The sequence below is a fragment of the Pteropus medius genome, unplaced genomic scaffold, assembly GCF_902729225.1.
Source record: "Pteropus medius unplaced genomic scaffold, Ma_sr-lr_union100, whole genome shotgun sequence".
NCBI lineage: Eukaryota > Metazoa > Chordata > Mammalia > Chiroptera > Pteropodidae > Pteropus > Pteropus medius.
In genome coordinates this window covers 1,691,148-1,712,298 of record NW_024345479.1, presented here as the reverse complement: position 1 = coordinate 1,712,298, position 21,151 = coordinate 1,691,148, and the positions used below count along the sequence as shown (strand labels likewise).

Here is a 21,151-nt window from a genome sequence, read left to right as displayed (position 1 = left end):
CACTTTCTCAACTCGTGGTCCTTCCTCAAATATCACCTTCTCAGTAGGTCTTTCCTGACCTATTTAAAATTGCAGTTCATTCCTTAATCTCTTCATGATCTGTGCTTCGTTATTTTCTGAGGCACTTATCACCACCTAACATTCTACATTTGTTATGTATTTATTTTGTGGTCTTTTTCTTCCTATCAGAATGAAAGCTTCTTGAGGGTGGGGACTTTTGACTTCTGGAACAGTGTCATTCAGGTGCTCAATATTTGTGAAATGAATAAATGGTTATTTCATTTTCTCCGTTTGATTCTTTCTCCACTCCTGAAGATTTGCAAATTTAAGAAAGGAAGAATATAGGTAAAGTATAATAGAAAACAAAATCTCTTCCTTAGACCTGAAGAAATTAAAACTGAAGAGTGAAATAATCCAACAAGATAGACTATTTACACTGAGTTTCCCCCGCCTAAAGCAAACTCAGGACATATGATCTTGCATGTATAGGGATATTTATGGGGACCACAGGACAGACTTTTAGAATCATGATTAATCCTGGCAAATATGGGCTGCATCTTTAATATGACTGTTTAAACTGTTGTAACTATAAAGGTGGTTGGGAGCCCTCACAGAGGCCTAGCAGTAAACCCCAGAGATAGTCTTAGGCCCAAGTAGTTTAGTTTTCTTTCTGGCAGTAAGACTCAGGAACTTTGCCTGCTTTCTTCTCTGACACTACTCATACTTTCTTGAGGTTCTTTATCCCCCAAAACAGGGATGCCAAAACTAGTACGTGATTAAGCTGGGATTCAAGCCCAGGTCTCTGATTTCTTTCCATAGTGCTATGGGAAGAGGCTATGGGAAGAATTAGGAGTAGAAACAGAACCATGACTGAGAAGGAAGAAGAAAAAGGAAAAAATGGGAAAGAACAAGGAAAAAACTTAAAGTCCTTGGACACCTCATAGTCTATTAATAAGCCTTAGGAAATCTATGAACCTTTAACATTGTACACAATTTTTATGTGCTTCTCCCCTCCCCAGAGGGTTAGTAGTTTAACAGATTTTCAAAGAGGCCTGTGATTTGAGAAAGATTTTGCATGACTGAGTCATGCAGTTTGTCTATCGTATGTTCCAATGAAGCTCTTTTAAATAGATTTTTTCTCCCTCAAAATAGGACTCAAAATTTGACTAAGCCTGAGCAAAATAGCTTATGAAAGCCTGGTTATAGGCATAAATGGTGAAATAGGCTAATTTTCTCAGCTGTTTCTGTGAAAGCAGAAGAAATTACGGTATTCAGTTTCTATTACTAGAAATATAGTTGTGAAATATTGAAGGCCAGCAGATTTCCAGGACAGACTCATTCACAGTGTTTTGCAGAATTGGACAAAGTATGGTTTGCTTTTACAACATTCTTCATTGTCTTGAAAATACCTTGAGGATTCGGGACGTGGTTCTTTGACACATGGTGAAGAAAAGAATGAAAGCATTAGAAAACAGGATGGTCTTGCAGTATTGGAGTATGCTCTATCACCCACAGGTCTTATTTGAGGGTCTAGGGCAGGTGTGGGCAAGCTGCAGCTGCAGGCCAGGTTTGGGCTGCCTCCTATTTGGGAGTTTTATTAGAACATAGCTATACCCATTTATTTACATATTATTTATAGCTGCTTTCATCTGCAAGAGCAGAATAGTATAGTTGTTATAGGGATGATACAGTCCAAAGTTTGCCTACCCTGGTCTAGGGTCTAAGTATGTAAGGGAAACTGGAAAAGGCTTATACTGATTTGCACATAGACCTTATTCAAAATGTTTATTTGTAGCATGTCCATGAATGTTGGCCATCTGTGTGTATATGCTGGCCATAACTTGTAAACACAGTACCAAATTCAGTGTACAGACTTTCTTTTGATTTCATGTGTTGATAATTTGAGTAAGGTGTCTATACATATTATATAACTAGCTTAATTTTGGCCCATGTACCATAATTCATTTCTATTTGAAACTTTCAAATTAATTTAAGCATTTTTTGACTCTAGAGAACAATTTTTGTACTTTAAAAACTATCAGTTGGGTAACTCACTGGAAAAGACTAACTTCTGGCAGCGAATGAATTAAAAAATTTTCATTACCTGTTGTGTTTCAAACTATTACGTAGTCATTGTCAGCTATAATTGTTCTCACAAATTCTTCTCTCTCAATAACAATTTTCATCGAAATAATACTGTATATTTGAGTGTGTTTTGCCAAATATTTTCACATGTATATTATTTTGAACAACTCTTTGAGGTAGGCAGGGTAGAAATTATTACCAAGCACCACATTTCTCTTTGTTTTCAAGTGTGAATATTGAGGCCTAGGGAATTTAAATGATTCCTTCCTGGTTTCATGGGTAATTAGTGACAGCACCAGGCCTGAGATCCTATAGTTGTTAGTAATTGGAATTACTCTTTATTTTTGTTACAGAAACATGCTTTTTAACTATTCCAGAGAGATGGGAGAATATTAATTTCTGTTATACTTTCCCCAGGATTGTGGGATTATTTCGATTTATTTTATAGAATATTCTATTTATTAGAATATACCATCCAATTTTTCTTTTGTTAAAGTATAAAAAATATTCTCTCTTCACCGTGGTTACAGTTTTCTTCATTCCCCAAGTGAGCTAACGGTATTGGAACAATTTAACTCAACACAATGTCTCAAACTCAAATACAATGCAACTTTAGAGTTCATGTTATGATTTTTTTATTGTAGTGGTATTATTTACTTTGGTAAATTCATATTCCAATTTAAAATGCCCCAAAGCAAATAAAAGTGTTACAAATTCAAGTACTGTATTTCAAAATGTACATGTTACATACAATAGCTGCATAGTGGAATTACTATAACAAGCAGTTACATTCATGATGCCCAGTACTGGTTTTAACACTGCATATTGGTTACACTATATATATTGCATTTTATGATTACTGTTGCTTAGTACAGTAACTTTATTTTAGTACTATAGCTTATATGATTGCATTTGTCAAAGCTTTAATAGAGTTAGTAGCATTTAACTAATATTGAATGAAAACACTTATGTATAGGATGTATTTTAGGTCAGATACTTATGCAAGAATAAGCACTTAACATGCTGTTGTATCCTTGACAACAAAACCATACCTTTCACTAAATAGACTAAGCCAAGCTAAAAGAAATCCAAAGTAATCTTACGCAAAAATTTAATTTTATATCCCTGTATTATATTAAAGATTATTTAACATAATTTTCTTCTGGTTAAAATATACTTTTTGGTTGAAACAAGATGAGAGAGAGAGAGAGAGAGATGGAGAGAGGGAGAGAGATTGCGACCGCAAAAGTTGTACTAAAATGCTGATATAGCTATAGCCCTTGGATGATACTTTAGCTGGGAAAAAAGTATGATGAGTAGTACTCAACATTTTTTTTCTGTTTAGAAAATAACTAATAGCCTATAAATTTCTAATGTTTTAAAACAGGTATTTATTATTTAAGGTTGTAAAATAAATATACCTGTATTAAACAAATCAGATTGTTTAAAAACTTTGCAACAATACTTGACATATTCACAAATATATTTTCTATCCATATTTTTTACAGTTTGAACAATTTAAAAACATAAATCCTGCAAATACTCTTAACTTAGATAACAATACTGTTATCTTAATTCACTTAAATGATTGCAGGTACCTAATGCTCACATCAAACACTCCAATTAGTCACATTTAACTTTATGAATGGAAAAGTTGAGTTGGTGAGAAGTTGGATAACTGTCCCAGTAACTCTAGTAACCAGCTCTTCACATTTTGTTTGTGCAGCTTGCCTCATTTTTGAGGGAGAGGACATGACCTTTAAAGTTCTTTGAATAAAATATCTTTTCTGGAAATCACATGACTACAAAACACTTTCAGATGAAGATTAATTTTATTTATTCATCAAATTAGCACTGGGCTGTATTCTACAATTTGCTCAGAACTGCTCATGGAAAGTCACTCCGTTATTTTTCTAAGTGTGCGATTATCGTCTCAAAAGGAAAATTTTTAGTTAAATGGATAGTGAGATCTCTTTAAAAGTTTGTTTATAATTGCTTTCTTTTTTAATCAGAAAAATATTTTAGATATAATCAGTCATGGAATAGCGATGAATAATTCAGTGCGATTCTTAATACAATCATATTTAAATAAACTGTTCTCTTTTCCCTAGAGTATTCAGCCATTGAGTGAAATTTCAAAGACTTAACTAAGCCAGCTAATGCTTACAGTCTCTGATAAAATCTCAAGGGAAAAAGAAGACTATTTGGGGAATAAATAAAATAGAAACTGTACTGAATTTTTTATTTTATTTTTAAGCTTCCCTCCTCCAAAAAAATATATCCATAATCAGATTCAGAGAAATTTTGTCCCTTACCATTTCTTTCCCCGAAGAGAATCAAACATTGATCACAACATATGTACTTAATAACTTACATTTCGGGACAGAAGGGGGTCAGCATGGCCCACCTTGGTCCATCCTAATGTCATTTTCGAATTAAGTCAAATATTGTCTTTGGATTAATTACCTTCTGATGGAGGTTTGATAGAGGGGATACTGCATGATCTCCTCATGATAAGCCTGACTTCTATATCTGGTAGATTATCCTGTTTAGTCTGTAAACACCCTTCATCAGTGGCTGCTAAATGAAGATCAAATCGAAGAGAAACAGATTTTTTCCTTAATCGAGGATTATCTTTAAAGAAGGAACCTTCCCATTCTTTAATAACTTCGTCCACTTTCTCTGTCCTGAAATGATAAAATAAACTTTTCTATATGAAGAATGGATGCATTAAAAAAATATGTAATATGTATTCCATGTGAAAATGAAATCGAGAAGTTTATATAATTTATAGTTTACATTTACATTTTAAATTATAATGTACAATTTTCATTATGGAATTTATAATTTATGTACTTTAAAAAGCGAATCACTGTAATTTCTAAGGAATTCTATGGAAGTTTCACATTTTGATTATATTTTTAGAAAAATGGTGAATCGAGGATTGAGTACTCCACCTGAGTTTTTGTTTATATATATTCATGTTAGATTAAAAATTACAGCATATTAAAATGATCTTTGGGAACATTCAAACAAAGATTACTGAGATTACTCAACAGAGGTTAATTTCTTTACGTATGTTTATTTTTATTTCTTAGTCAAAATTGTTTTACTTACTGGATAGTGCCATGAGCTTCAGTGCTCTCCTTCACGATATTTCCATTTAATATTGCCTGTTTGGTCACTGTTTCCACTTTCTCGTCCTCACACTTTTGTGGGACTTTCGTTGAAAAAGATATTTCATTTATAATGGCTGTGAAAATTTTATTTATGAAATATTAAAATGTTGAAGTACCATTCAGTCCATTTACATGTGAAAGTTTATTCAAATATTGCTTATTTTTGCTATGTTAGAGTATTTAATTTATTTATAATCCCTTATAAATGGCGCTTCACTTTTCAAGTTAGTTTACTTATATCAGAAACTCACCTGAGGGTAAAACAAAACCAACTCTACTTGTAGGTTTTTGTTCTTTTTTCCCACCTTGGACACAACCATAATATCTGAAATCGGAAAGAATTACATTTATTATAGGAGCAACAATGATTTAGCAGATAATTGAAACAAATCCTCTCCAATAAGAGAATGGATAAATAGAATATTCATACAATGGAAATATTACTTAGCAGTGAAAATAAATGAACCGAGAATATACTGTATTTTTATGGGTGAATCTCCCATGTATATCATCAAAAATAAACCTGTAAGTTGTAGCTAATTTTATAAAGGTTAAAATAATATGTGAAACAATTTCATTGTTTGGGGATACATACATACTAGTATAAGGGAACGTATGAGACTAATAAGCATCAAATTTGGGAGCCAGGTAGATTGAGGGAGGAGGATGAAATTAGGGGGGATATGGTTTAGGTGTGGGAAGGGAGGGTGTGAACGGATTTCAGCAACATTTTAAATGTTTCACTATCTGAGCTTAGGGAAGTGCATACATGGGTGCTTATTATATTTTTCTTGATACTTTCTTGTATATCTTAAATATAGCATAATAAAAGCATTTTAAATTGTATTATAGGACTATTTAAGACCAAGTTACCAATATCTTGAAGGATCAAAACTTAAAATTCACAACCCATTTATTTTATTTACTAATAAATAAATTATATATGTATATTTACATAACTCTGTTTTAAGCACTTTATAAACATAATCCTCACAGAAATCCTCTGAGGTAGATAATATTATTCCCATTTCATAGATGCAAACACTGAGGCACAGAGGCATTTACTAACTTGCCTGGCATCACTCAGTAAGTGGTATATTTTTAATTCAGTTTATGATTTTCAAAGATTTAATAAATGTCAAGACTACTACAGGTTAAAGCAGTTCCAACTACTTTTACAGAGGACTCAGAATTTTGAAGCAAGCAAGAATAAAAGTTTCTTTTTATGGAAACATAGAAAATTGAGGTTGTGCTGTGCTCAAAGCCATATGACCTTATAAGTGATTGCAGAATATGAAATTGTTTGAATTAACAAGAATTTCTCTTTGATATCTTTTGTTATCAGGACATCTGGAAGTCTTCTAAATCATGTGCTCCAAACACCATTGCTTTCCTTGGTTGTATTATTATTATTATTATTATTATTTTATTATTATTTTGGTGTTTGATGTATGGTGGGAGTGGGCCTTTGGGGTGGGGATGTGGTAGTAATGTGTAAGTATTCCAAGCTTTCTTTGAGGGTGGTCCATAAAAGGCAATGACTAATTCTGAAAGCGATGCATAGCAAGGAAAGTGAGAAAGTTAGGAAAGGTCACTTTTGTACCTATTAGGAATTGTTTATATTTTGTTCTAAGCTCGATGTGCTCTTTGCTGTAACTAATGTCCCAAACCTTGGCTATTTTGTTTGTAGTTTTGGGAAGTAGTACTTGCTCATACTCTTTACAGTGCGTACCAATTCTATTTTATTGTAGGAACTGAGTGAGCACTTCATGGCAAATAGTTTTTTTAGATTTAATTTCTCTGATTACATCAACAATGACATAAGTGGCTTTGCATTTCTGGCCACTTGTTATTAACTATATGGGATTAGGTACCTGATCTCTTCCTTTTCTAGGAGGCGGCGGTAAGTTGCTATTTCTTGTTCTAGCCTCATCTTCGTGTTGAGAAGCATCTCATGCTCTTGAAGCTGCCTTTCGATGCCACGCCTTACTTCCTGTAGCTCCTTCTCTAATCCTTCGATCACGGCCTCCAGGTCTTGGAGCTGCATCTGGTAATGTTGCTCACTGGCCTGTAGGGAGTTTTCAAGGCCCCTCTCCTGTTTTATATAAATCTTCATCAGTAAATCAGTGAGACAAATGTGTTTCTGAAATATGATTTGCAATGTCTTCATTCTATTGTGTCCTTTCTTAAAAAGGTTGCAATAATTGTACATCACTTATGCAAGAGTTATGGCTTTATGTATGACTCGTTTAAAAATTATGTATTAATAGCTAGAGATCTTACTATTTCAAAGGAATCCTGTGATAATTCTTATGGTCAAAAAAAAAATCTGCAGTGTGATTAAGTTACTCTGGTTTATTTAATTCTTTAAATATCGAAAATATAGAATATTGATTAACAAAGCCAAAGCAGACTACTTATAAGAGATTTTAGGAAAGTGTTTAAATATTTTTCTATTATCTCTATCTCAGTGGTATGGATAAGAGACTCCCACTGTTGTGACTTTGATTAATGACGAAGACTCTAGTCCCCCACTCCAACAATTAGAGAATCCTAAGCAAGGATCATTTCATTTCTATAGGTGAAATAGAAATGAAATTCACTCAAGGTGGGAATTAAACCTTGAGTGAATTGATAATCACCAGGTGGGAATTAAGCCTTGAGTGAATTGATAACAGCCATTGTCATGAAGGAACCTGGTGGGAATTAAACCTTGAGTGAATTGATAACAGCCATTGTCATGAAGGAGGGAGGCGGGTAGTTGAACTAAGACCAAGGATAGAATTCTGTGGTTGTGACTTTTCGATTACAGCCAGTTTCTCACTGTAAGGTAAGGAGGTTATTCCTTTTCCTTTCTTAATCAGGTAACATCTGGGGACTCAACAGGCCAGTTGCTTTTGAGAGCATTCTCACCACGGCATGGAGAGATTCAATTTCCACTTGCAGGTGGTGCCACTGGCGTCGGGCTTCCTTGAGTTCTGCTTGCGCTGCCTTTAAAGCCTCTTCATCTTTATCCATTTTTTTGCTTATATCTTCTTCTAGCTAGAAGAAAGCCAACAATGACAATGACAAAAAACGAAAGAGCACTCTTGAAAATGAAACATTTAAAAGCTATTACAGAAAAATAACATAGGAATCGAATCACTTTTTTCTTTAAGTTGTTAGATTACAAATGTATGTTCTAGTGCTTAGTCACTAACTAATTAAATATGTGAGCAAGTCAATTGCACTCTTAGCCTTAGTTTTCTCAGAGGTAAAATAAACCTCAAAAATTCCTTCCTCCTATGACTGTTTATGAAATGCGGAAAAACACCTATTCTAATGAAAAATAAGTTTCCAGGACCTAAGGTTGAGACTTCTGATTCTTAACTTTCCATTATTTATGACATTAATAAGGAAGAAGGATTGAAAATTAACTATTGCCCCCATATTTTCTTGTAGGCTGCTTTATAAAAGCAGATAACAGCTATACATCCTAAATTAATCAATTATTGGACTGGTTATATAGACAGGAAGTAATACTGCTGGAAAGTATGTTATGAATAATTTAGAGAATTAAATTATCATAGGCATTAGAGATTCTAAAATAGACTTCTATATTAAGAGAACCTGTTGTTGGTTTACCTTTTTTAATATGATCTTTTTAGAAGGCATGTTAATTTGGGGTATCAAGTGTGGTAGTAAAAATACTTCTTTAAAGATTGTTTTCTAAATGTCCTCATATTAAATAACTAGTGGATTATTTTATAGTCAGCTTTAGATGTTCTTATGTTGATGTCAAAATTAAATGAAAGTATCTTTTGACAGAATTCTTAACATTCGGCCTCAAGAGCGGTGTATGAAATTGCTTGCAACATTTTGAAGCAATCAAAATGTTACTTCGAATCATTTTTTATGTTCTTATAAAAATGCATTTTAAAATTAAAAAAAATTAATACGATGGTACAACAGATTTTTTAAAAAGGAAACTGGAGTAAATGAAGTCTGAATAAAGTTTAGGACAAGGTATTAGAGAACAAAATTTATGTTTCTTTGGTTTGTTGTATTACTTATTCGTAGTGTTAAGTTAGCAAGAGCAAGCAGCAACACATATCAGAGGAACTACAAAGGAGAATGTTGAGAATTTAGGAAATAGGAGAGCCTAAAAATGCTGGTATTTACTGGTGTTTTGGATTTCGAGTGTGGAACTGGCAGCTAGGTTTGCGTGGTAGCCAGAGTCTGAAGATGGCCTCCCGTGAACCACGCTTCCCAAAATTCATGTCCTTGTGTGAGGCCTTCTCACGCTGAATCTAGGCTGACCCACACATGTCTTCCTTTAGCCAGTGGAATGTGGCAGAAGTGTCAGTCCTAGTCTAAGACTTAAGACTTCTGTGTTTTTGGGAGCCCTGGGCCAACATGTGAGAAGTCTGGGTATTCTGTTGAGAAGCCAGGTGGAGGGAGACCGCGAAGCTACATGGGAAGAGGGAAACAGGCCCAGTTATCTTAGCTGAGCTGGCCTTTCAGAAATCCCCTGTCAAGGTTCCAGACACATGAATGAACCACCTTGGATGTCCCAGACCAGTTGTGTCCCAAGGTGATTGAAGTCCCAGCCAATGTCATGTGCAGCAGAAGAATCACCCGCTTTTAACTCAGAGCCGTGAGAGAATACAATGGTTGTTTTAATCCATTAAGTTTTGGGTTGGTTTGTTATATAGTAATAAGTGACTAGAAGAGTTTATGTTCCCTTATTTTGTAATAATTAATCAGGCTTTTTTGAATTTATTCTAGCTGAGTTTCTGAATTATTTGAAAATAATCCTCTAAAGTAGATTTATGTTAAAAGGCTCTAAACGAAATTTGCTGTAGTCTTGCTTTTTCACTTTATGCATTTCGGCATTGTGACTTGTAACTAAATAACTTGTATTTTTCCTATTGCAAAAATAAAATGTTTATTTTGGTTATAATTTTCAGAAATGGTCATCTATTAATTTTACCCTCTCTCTTTTTAAAAGGTGAGTGAACTATTCCAACACTTAAATCAAGTGACTTTGCTTAATCTAGGAAACTGATCATTCTTTATGAAGACTAAAAATGTTATGGAGAGGTGAAATGTATAATGTTACTAAACATGAATTGCTAATGGAATAAAGCTCTATGATATCTAAGCAACATTTTCCCCTTTTGGTGATATTCTTAGGTAAACTCTTTGCTATATTTGGGTGCTTGGACTAGAACTTGAACTCATGTGGTAGGTGAACTGAAGAAAAATAAAATAAAAAAAAAATCCCTGAATTGCTGAATCTTCATTTCTAAAATATTTGTACATTTGTTTAAAGATTTGACTTTAATTAATTGCTAAAGATGATTATCACTTTAAAACAAAGTAAGTCTTTGAAATCAGGAGCTAACCTTTATTTAACTTGACTTTCTTTTTAAAAATACTTAAATATTGAATGCCTAGTATTGGAAATAAACATTTGTCATCTTATAGCACAACAACAAAAATCTATAATGTAAATGGAGAGTCTATCAATTTGGGAATTTTGAGTGTCCCAATTTATATTTGAATTGTTCTGAATGCCACATTCACATACTCAGACGGTTTCTATTTATAACGATCTGGTATAAAACTGAACTCATTAAAAAGGTTTAGAAATATTTTACTTAGTTTTTTTTACAAAGTGTTCAAGCTAATAAATCTTACTCTAAGGCTTGTCATTTTAAAGACGTTATTTAAATCATCTCTATAAATAACTCCATAATATTTTTGAAGGGTATTTGAAATGCTTCCTCCTTGGATGTCTAAAAGAGGTTAGAGTGCACCATTTTATTGTATGTTGACCCCCATGTTTTATTAGTGATAGTAACCTCATAATTTATATAAAAATTGAATGCATCAACCAACATTTATTTCATGGTCATTTAACGGTATAATCACAGCATTTTCCCCTATATTCCCCGTCACATTGCAGTAAAACCTAAATTCCTTCCCCCTTATATGCTGCATTGAAAAGGAAATACTGTACCTCAGAGAGGCCGGGACAGGAATTGGGTAGACATGGATTATCTCCTTATCCTGGAAGGTGCCTGTCTGTATGAAATCATTACCTGGATCCTTGTTGAGAGCACGGTCTCTATCTGATTTCTGGTGAGGAGCTTTTCATAGTTTGCCCTGATCTCATTGAGTAGCTGGGACAGCTCCATTCTTTTCCCATCCTCCACCTTGGCTAACTGAACCTTATCGATAGGATGAGTCGTCGCTGCTGCAGAGCTGCTCTGTCTGCTTCTGAGCCGAGAGCCCCGTGGAGCCTTAAAGACGCAGAGTTCCTTTTTCAGAAGCCACAAAAATTCCCGTGTTTCTAATCAATTATGCAAATATTTGGTAAACTTTTTTCTCCTGTTGTTTGTAGTATAGTAGAAGTGTGAGACTCTCCATAAAGGAACAGAAAAATGAAAACATCCTCAGTATTCCTGAATTGGGTCTCTGTAACATTTAACACTTTTTAGGGAAAAATAGGTAATTTATCTTGTGGAAAGGAAATGGGGAATAACATAAAGAAATTATATTTTGTTTGTTTTCCTAAGATATTGCATGGAAATAAATCTGGACCCAAAATATGGTAGCTGAATTTTTCTTTTACTTTTTTAACCATTTAGATTATTTAAATAGAAAATGCTGTGATAGGGCATTAGGATATGTTGTGAATCTTGGATATTCTGACAGTTATTGGAAAAAGCTACCATCAGATTAAGCTACCATCGCCAGCCACAGGACTGACTGACTGTATTTCTCTCAAATGCATACTGTGTGGCTCATGGTGGGCTGCTGGCCTGACAGCAGGGTTTGATGTACTGAGGTGATTTCCTGAAGGCATATTACAGATGACACCATGGCTAGAGATAAGTGCTGATAGGACATGAGAGCTGGGAGTTAACATTTCTAATGTTTTAACAAGGCTAAAAAAATTACAACCAGATGGTTTCTGTGCAGGGTGTATTCACTGAGATAAGATTTACTGTGAGGTTGCTCCCGTGTTTGTCAACATGTAGGTAATGACAACTCATACTTGTGTACCTCTTCTAACTTTAAAAAGCACCTTTACATCTGTCATTCCATCCAATCTTCACATTCTTGTCATTTTGTAACCAGTAAAGATGACAAGCCTGAGGCAGGAGGGGTTAAGGTGTCTTGCCCAAGGTCATATGGTGATGAAATGGCATTGTTGGGACAGGAAGTTTGATTGTTTGGTTGTGTTCCCTGTATTGCTTCTTTTGTCTCTGCATTCCCCCTCTCCCCCAACTAAATTTCATGTATAATCTGGCCAACTAGTTGCTAAATGTGACTGAAATATTTTTGAAAATAGATCTATCATTACTGTTATTTGTAGAGTGGCTTGGCTGAAATTGTGTCTAGAGCATAGTTCAGGAAATATTTAGTCCTTGGCTCTAGCACACACAGGATCTTTGAATGTGCATCGCACTCTGTAATTTCTGAATGAACTCACTGCCGGCCAGCCCAGTCTGTGCTGGGTATTCCCACAGACCCCTCCAGACAAAGCCGGCCATCCACAGGCCCTGCCCAGAGGAGGTTCCAGGTCATTCCCATGTTCTGTTTAACCTGACCCATGCCTCCTCCAACCTCCCACCAGTCCAAATGGATTGGTCTAAAGATGGACACTTGATTGAAAGACAGCCAATCCATAGGTCAGAGACTTACGATGTAGCCTGACACAAAAGCTCTGACTTGAGAGGGTCACTTATGATTATCTAGGCCGAACTGATTCTTTTTCTTGGTAATTGCTACAGAGAAATGTAGAGAATCAGGCACTTGGTAATGGGAGGAGAAGGAAGAAAGTAAAGAATTACATTCTTATTACTTTATGTAGCTCTTGCTAATTTCTGCCTGAAATACAGAAAGCGGAACTAAATTCCATAGAAAGCTGGTCTTGATAGTCTTCATTTTAAACAGGCATTTCTCTAAAACTGCCATTTTAAACAGGCATTTTCCAATAGAAATACAATGCGAGCCACAAATGCAAACCACATATGTGATTTTAAAAGTTTCTGGTAGCCATATCAAGAGATATAAGCAGACACAAGTGACATGAATTTTAATATATTTTATTTAACCTGATATTAGCTAAGATATAATTATTTCAACAGGTAGTCAATATAAAATATTAATGAGATATTTTACACTCTTCACTTTAATACTGTCTTTGATATCCGATGTGTGTTTTTATAACCCATTTCAATCTGGACAAGCCACATTTAAAATGTTTACTAGCCAAGTGGCTAGTGGCTATTGTGTCGAACAGTGCAGCTCTAATATTTGGGCCCTACTGGCTTACACAAATGAGAGCTCCATGCCTGGAACACTCCACGGGCATACAAGATTAAAGGAAATAGTGCTAGATTTTTTTTTATGGATGGGGAGTAGTACTTAGAAAGGTATTCTATAAGCGTTATGAGTACCGAAGTTATTTTAAGATCTCAAATGTCATTTTTCAAGGAAAAAATAGTGCTAATTTACTTTTCAAAAATACCACTTTTTATTAAAAAATTAGTAACAGCAGCATATTAAATGCCATGGCATATGTAAAATTGCAGGGCCCATGAAATTCTCAGTGCTATAATTATAGTTACACCCTTTCTCTTATGGTTTAGAAATCCTAATGGAATGCAAATAAGCAAGGGTGTCATTCTTATAGGGATCATCTTAAATTCACTCTAGTTATTAAAAAGGAAATCATTTGAAAATGTCGTACTTCGTTAATAGGAACAAATTCGTTATAACATACCTCACAACTGCCAAAATGTTGTGGTTGAGGACACTGGTTCTAGAGACATTCATGAGAGTGAGCCCCAGACCCTTGGGAGTTAGAATTCAAGACTGAAGACATATTCATTCATTCACTAGGTTATTGGATAGCTACTGTTTGCACAGAAGTGTGCTGGGTGCAGATAAAGTGCTAGAAGAATTCCGAAGAGGAGAGGTGACCTCTTGGGTGGAGAGAAAAGATGGAGAAGGCATTATAGAAAAAACAGTGGGAGGCGGGAGGCGGTGGGGGGTGGGGAGTGATTCAGGGTCAGATCATGGAAAGCCAGGCTATGAAGGCTGGATTTTATTTGGTAGGTAATGGAGAGTCCTTGCCGGTTTATGAAATGGGGAGTCACGTGATCAGATTAATTTAGGAGTAGCACAAAAGTTGGCAGAGTAAGCACACGAATTAGACAATCAGTGCTCATGAAAAGAAACATAAAGCTATTTTCGAAGTTCAGGGTGAGGGGCCATAGGAGACTGAACTTGAGTGATGGGAATAGAATAGCGAGAACAGGCATGAAATCAGTGAGTTTTAGCAAGTGGCAACTGATTATGAAGGCAAGGAGAGGAGAGGTCGGAGATGACTCAGATTTACACTCTGCAACTAGAACTTCAGTGGTTCCGTGACCAGAAATAGGGAAGAGAGGAGGATAATGAGATTAAATTAAATCCTGACCCTTAAAGCCACATGATATAATGAGAAAGGCCTGGGGTCAAGCCTCGGCCTGCCAGTTACTGGGAAGGTGAGCCTGGGGAAAGTACTGATGCTCTTTGAACTCCAATTTCCTTATCTGTAACATGAGATGAATGATACACCCCTCATACTGTTACCACTACCAACATTGGTCAGTATCATTAGCATCTTCCTCATTGCATAAGGATACTGAAGCACACTGGAGTGCAGAGCCAGGATTCGAAACCGGGCATTCTGACTCCAGAGCCTACCCTTCAGAGCATTGCTGCTATGTCACTTGTTAGCAATCAGAAGCAAAACACTGGGCACATAATAGAGGTCTGTACATTCTTGCTACTTAGAGTGTGAGCTTGTTAGAAATGCAGACTCTCAGGTCCCACTCCAGACATACTAGATCAGAATCTGCAATTAACAAGATCTTTGGGTGATTCGTAGGCACACTTAAATTCGAGATTGCTGATTCTCAAATTTGTCTGCACATGGAAATAATTTGGGGAACTTTAAGATATAGTGATGGCTGTATCCCCCTCTCAGAGATTCCGATTTAACTAGCTCAGGATGTTGCTGGGCATCAGAATTTTAAAAACTCCCCAGGTGAGTCTAACTAAGCAGCAAAGTTTGGGAACTACTGTTATAAATGTTAAGTTTCCTTCCACTCATTTTCTTCTCATGCTTTACCCAGAGGAAATGGGTTGTTAGTATGAATGTCTAAAGTAAGATTCCAGAAGGTAAACTTTAGCAAGTCCCAGTCTTTATGCTATAGTTGTTATAAGTTCCAAGTTAGACTCAGGTAGAGAAGACATAGTCATTGCTTTATTTTTCTGTAACAAATTAATCTTTGTTTGAGCTCTCATTCCATAGAGGATGTGTAATTAAATCTCGTCAATTGGGCTTTCTGCCTTTTCTCCAAAATGTTGCATCTGAGTTTTGGGGAGCAGTTAGTAGGATGATCATATCGCTCATGATATCATCCATCCAAGACTGTGTCAGTCATTATTCTTCCAGTTAAAAACAAAATCTCACAACCCAGAAATCCTCTCCACAAAGGTAGTAGAGAAAAAACCCACTTTTATTACTGAATAAACATTAAACCAGAATGTGATGTGCATCTCAGCCTATCCACCAAGAGATTGCAAAGAGAAAAGAATCTCACTCCTTATATAGCCGAATGGATGGAACCCATTGCACACATGTTCTTAAGATAAATGATAACCAGTCTCCAATGAAAAGAACCTAATGGCACCATTTGTCACATGTAGTTCATGTGGTAATTGAGGTGACTTTACCTGATAGTTGGGTGACCATCCGTGTTTGCTAATGGGCTCCAAATAGAGGAAAAATATCCTTCTTTATGATGAGAGGTAGTTTTGGAGAGAGGCTCCTACCTTCCCAAAGAAACTGGAGACAGGAGTGTTACTTTCTTTGGGTGTTTACATTCCAAAGACATGGTTCTCAGGTCTTTGAGAAAGACATTCCTGGGTCAAAGCTGGGTAAAATCTTGTTTAGCTTTTAAAAAGATTCACTTACATTTCCAAGTAACAGAGGAAGAATTTACAATTGCACGGCTTCTAAAGTAGATGCTCTAAGAAAAGGGAGTGGGGTATGTGTCTCCCCTTATTTCGACAGAGAGAATGAAGCCTCTTACTATGTTTTAAAAAATTTTATTTTATTATTAGTTTCAAATATACAGTACATTGGTTAGACGTATATATAGTTTGTGAAACGATCCCCCTGATTGCTCTTTCTCTCCTCTGGCTCTTACTTTTAATTCGTGTCCGCCCTTGCAGCACCCAGCTGTTCTCTTTCATCCTTCCTTCAGTGCTCGGGGGCTTGAGGATCATTCTGAGGCTGCAGTGTGCTGTGGCATGGAACTGTCCGGTGGACTGTGGCTCCATCTGCGCAGGCACACTGAACAACCATGACCTGTTTGGCTCGTGTCCTTTCCTGGGGCCATACTCCAAGAAGCAGGGCGCAGGGCTCCTGAGCAGTCAAGCCCCAAAACTTACCTCCCGTTTTGCTGGTTTGCCGGGGCTCTGTCTGACTCAGAAGCGGGGCCTGGCACTCCTCCTCTCCTGGGGAACTAACTACCTCTGGCCTTGTTTCATCATTCCTCCTTTCTTTCCTTTCCTTTCAGTTCAGAGGAATCTTTTCTACTCTTGATCCGGGATATAGCCTAGAATTAAGTCCCAAGATCTGCCTGTCTGGTTCATAACTTCGTTACCACTTTCTAGCTCTGCCTGGCACAGAGAAGGCAGGCAATAAATATGTATAGAATGAATGACGTTTCTTTTGAACGTTTTGTCTGAGCTTTGAGTCCTCTTCATTCTATGATCGAGAACTGTGGGATCGCTTTGTTCTTGTTTTGGAGACTCAGAGTAATCTATTTGCTTGAAGGAAGGAGGTGGGGGTAATTCACTACTAGGAGACATAAGTAGCTCAAAAACATTACATTCCTCACATTTTACAGTGTTTATAAATTCTAGCAGACACCCACCCATCCTCCAGCTTGGTGGCTTTTACTGAGCAGCATTCTGGGACTTCGGCCTTCAACTTTGGGGGAAATAATATCTCTTCTAACATATTTGAATTAAGATTGGATTTTTGCTTTAAAGAGGAAAAAATTATTGAAAAGAAAATAGTAGATTAATTTTTTTTATGTAATGCATTTGGCACATAAATTTCATCTTTTAAAGTACATAATTTTGCTGCATACAAGGGTCACAAATTTTAATCCATTTAATGTTTTGCCTGTCCTGCACATAAAGGTTGTAATCAGTTTTTATTCTAAAAAACAGACCAGATAGAATTGATGGCAATATAAATTTATATTCAATGGATTTCTCATCCAGGCCATTGTAACTATGAATCTCTTTTCTTTAGACAGATATATCAATCAGTCTAGTGGATCTTTTAATTTTGGGGCTAATCCCATAGAGCTTGGATATTATTTAATTTATTAAGTATAATTTCTTTGGCATCTTAAGACATTGTATTTCTTTTTTAAATCAGTCATACATCTTCATAAGATTGTAGATACACAATTAGCTAGCAAATAAAGATGTAATTTCTTTTGTACTTTAAAAAATTGTTTTAAGTGACAGTCCTTCACTTTACTGGTTTGTCTCCTTTTTGTTACACTGTTGATTTTTCTACGCATAGGAGCATGCCTCCACAGGATATGGTTTAATTTTGTGTTTCTTGTGTCAGTTACGAATATAATCAGACAAAGAGATTTGTGTTGGAATGTGTTTGTCAGCATTTTTCAGCATGTTTCAAGGTGCATGAGCAATGCTTACATGCACTTCTATATGTCCTCCACATACATTGTATATAAAGTGATTACACAGAGTATAATACACATGTAGGCGTGTTCTCGACAGATATCGAATTCATTCTTTGCCTCTGTAACTCAAGAGTAAGAAGTAGAGCTATTTCTCTAATCCAGGACTTTGCCTTTGGGTTTTATTTTCTCTAGCATCTTTCACGGCGCTTCCCCTTCCTACTTTCTTCACTGCAGCTCAACACACACAGTTATTTTATGCTCAAACATGAGTGTTACTGGAGGGTGAGGCCAGTTTAGGATCGATTATATACAGTTTTGGTGCATTACAAATACAATTCGGTTTATATTTTTAGCTTTGCAGACTATAATCACTAAAGAAAACTATTCAGGAATTCAACTTCCTCTTCTTCATTGCCCTTTGCACCTGGAGGTGGCTTAATTAAGTCTCAACCTTTGAAAAGAAAATTGTTTGACCATCCACCGATCCATTTGAGCTACGATTTTTGCCTTTCTTTTCTGATCTCTGGAATAGAGGTCTTTGTGGGGTCCTAAGTATATCTCCTTCACCAATTTTACAAGTGTTCCCTTAGCTTCCCTTTTTGTCTTTAAAATACTGATTTTTCTAGACCTCCTTTGTCTAACTGATGACCTTGCCCCTGCTGTCTTCTATTAAGTGTCTTAGATAGTCTAGTCCTGGTCATTTTATTTATACTAAGTGAAAAAAGCCAGATACAAAAGGATACTTACTGTACGCTTTTATTTATATGAAATATCTATTGAACTGTCTAGTCGATTCTAGATGGTTTAATCCCTTGCACTTGCATTCATCTCTTCTTGGATTTTAACTTTTTGTCTTCTTTTTCTCTCTTAAAAAATTTTTATTTTGTTTAAAATTTTTTACTTAGGCTTTCTACCTGCACAGCAGTTTTTTAGCATCTTGACAGGTATTCTCTATAGTTTCCGAAAGGCATCCTGTAATTCTGCTCTACTACCCCTCAAAGCAGTGGTGAATTTTCTTTTCTTCAGCTTGGTCTGTATTTCTCTGCAGCCCAACCTTTTTGGCACCAGGGACCCGTGCTCCTCTGAGAATCAAATGCCTGATGATCTGAGGTGGAGCTGAGGCAGCGATGCTAGTGCTGGGGAGCGGCTGCAAATGATGTTTTGCTCTACTGCCCACCACTCACCTCCTGCTGAGCGGCCCAGTTCCTAAGAGATCATCGATCCATACATGGCCTGGGGGTCGGGGGACCCCTGCTTTATAGTATTCTGTAACTATCATTAAGTAGTTAATAATACACATGTGTTTATTCATTCAAGGGCCTTCTTTATTTTTAGTTAAACTTTTTATTTTGAGGTAATTATAGATTCATTTGTAAGAAATAGTATAGAGAAATCGCACATATGCTTTGCTGTATTCCCTCAACAGTAACATCATATAAAACGATAGGACAATATTACAGCCAGGACACTGACACTGATATATAGTCGAGATACAGAACATTTCCATCGCCACAAGGATCTCGCCTGTTGTCTTGGGCTTATTCTACGCGTTGGCTCTGGATGGTGAGCTGGGCGCGAGGAGGGATGCAGAAAGGAACTAGATGCTGATCCTGTTGAAACTGCTTCAATTCAAGGTAGAAAGTGGGAAATGCCACAAGAATGGCACCTCGGAGGAGGAGGGGCTTTATAATTACTTTTTGCTGAGGGGGTCAGAGAATGCTTGTAAGGGCGAATACAAATTAAAAATAAGAGGCTTAATTCTCCATGTTGAAAATAAGGGAAGAGACAATCCCTCCACCCAAGGTTACTTTAGAAACCTTGCAACTGTACATTTTTTCTTTGTTACTTTGAAATGTAAGTAAATCTTTTGAAAAGTTAAAGAAGGCTTTGGCCAGCTTTATGACCCAGGAATGTTTTTCTCAAGGACCTGGGACCCATATCTTTGGAATATAAATACCCAAGGAAAATAACACCCTGTCTCTCAGTTTCTGTGGGAAGGTAGGAGCCTAACTTTGGTGGGCGCCTCACTCCAAAACTACCTCTGGTACAAATATATGAGGAACTTGTTTTAACTTTATCTGAAGTCTTTCAGGAAACACAGATTGTGACCCTAATTATCAGGTAAAATTAGGATGAGCTACTGGTGACAGATGGTGTTGTCGGATTCTCTCACTTGAGGGCTATTGTTTATCTTGAGAAGGTGTGAAATGGGTTCTATCTGTTTCGCTATATAAGGAGTGAGATTCTTTTCTGTCTTCCCAATCTCTTAGCAGATTGCATGGGATGCGTGTCACATCCTGGTGTAATGTTTATTCAATAATAAAAGTGTTTTCTTTCTCTACTACCTTTGTGGAGAGGGTTTCTGGATGGGAAGAAGATTTTGTTTTTAATTGTATTTCCCCAGTAGACTTCATGGAGGAGGTAATGTCCAAACTTAGCTATGGAGGATAGCCTACATGTCATAGGCAATCTATTTAAAAGTATGTAACATTTACTATTTGTAGTTTAACCCACATTTTAGCCAGATGGAGGCTTTGCCTTGAAATTAAAAAAAATAATGGAGGTGAAATTTATATAACAAAAAATTTACCATTTAAAAATGTACAGTTCATTGGCATTTAGTACATTTACAATGTTGTGTAACCAACACATCTATTAGTTCCAAACCATTCTCATCACCTTAAAAGGAAGCCCATGAAGCCCTCACTGCCCATCGCCCTGTTCCCCTAGCCTATATAACCACCAATTTTCTTTCTATCTCTATGGATAGCAGCATTAGTAAAAATAGCCAAAAGGTAGAAAAAAACCCAAGTTTTCATTGACAGATGAAAGAACAAATTGTGGTATTTTCATATAATAGAGTGTTATTCAGCCGTAATATGGAATGAAGTCCTGATATATGCTATAACATGGATGAGCCCTGAGAACGCTACACTAAGTGAAATAAGCCAGATACAAAAGGACAACTATTTATTGTATGCTTCTACTTATATGAAATATCTAAATTTAAGTTTTTTTTTTGAAGGAACATTTTAGAACATGGGGAAGGACATTATATGCTAGATTTGGAACCCATATCAGAGATGGGGTGGTCATCACATGGAGTGT

At 36.1% G+C, this 21,151-nt stretch overlaps 1 protein-coding gene across 1 annotated transcript; it reads right to left on the bottom strand.

Annotated features, from left to right (window-relative positions):
- Positions 1 to 4,413: 4,413 nt before the first annotated feature.
- KRT222 (keratin 222) lies at positions 4,414 to 11,515 on the bottom strand. The gene is made up of 6 exons (XM_039873557.1): positions 11,351 to 11,515; positions 8,178 to 8,306; positions 7,139 to 7,359; positions 5,516 to 5,589; positions 5,203 to 5,338; positions 4,414 to 4,772 (listed from the first exon to the last, which is right to left on the bottom strand). Exons 1-6 carry the CDS (start codon positions 11,444 to 11,446, stop codon positions 4,544 to 4,546), a joined length of 885 nt encoding a protein of 294 aa, XP_039729491.1. The 5' UTR covers positions 11,447 to 11,515; the 3' UTR covers positions 4,414 to 4,543.
- Positions 11,516 to 21,151: the final 9,636 nt, after the last annotated feature.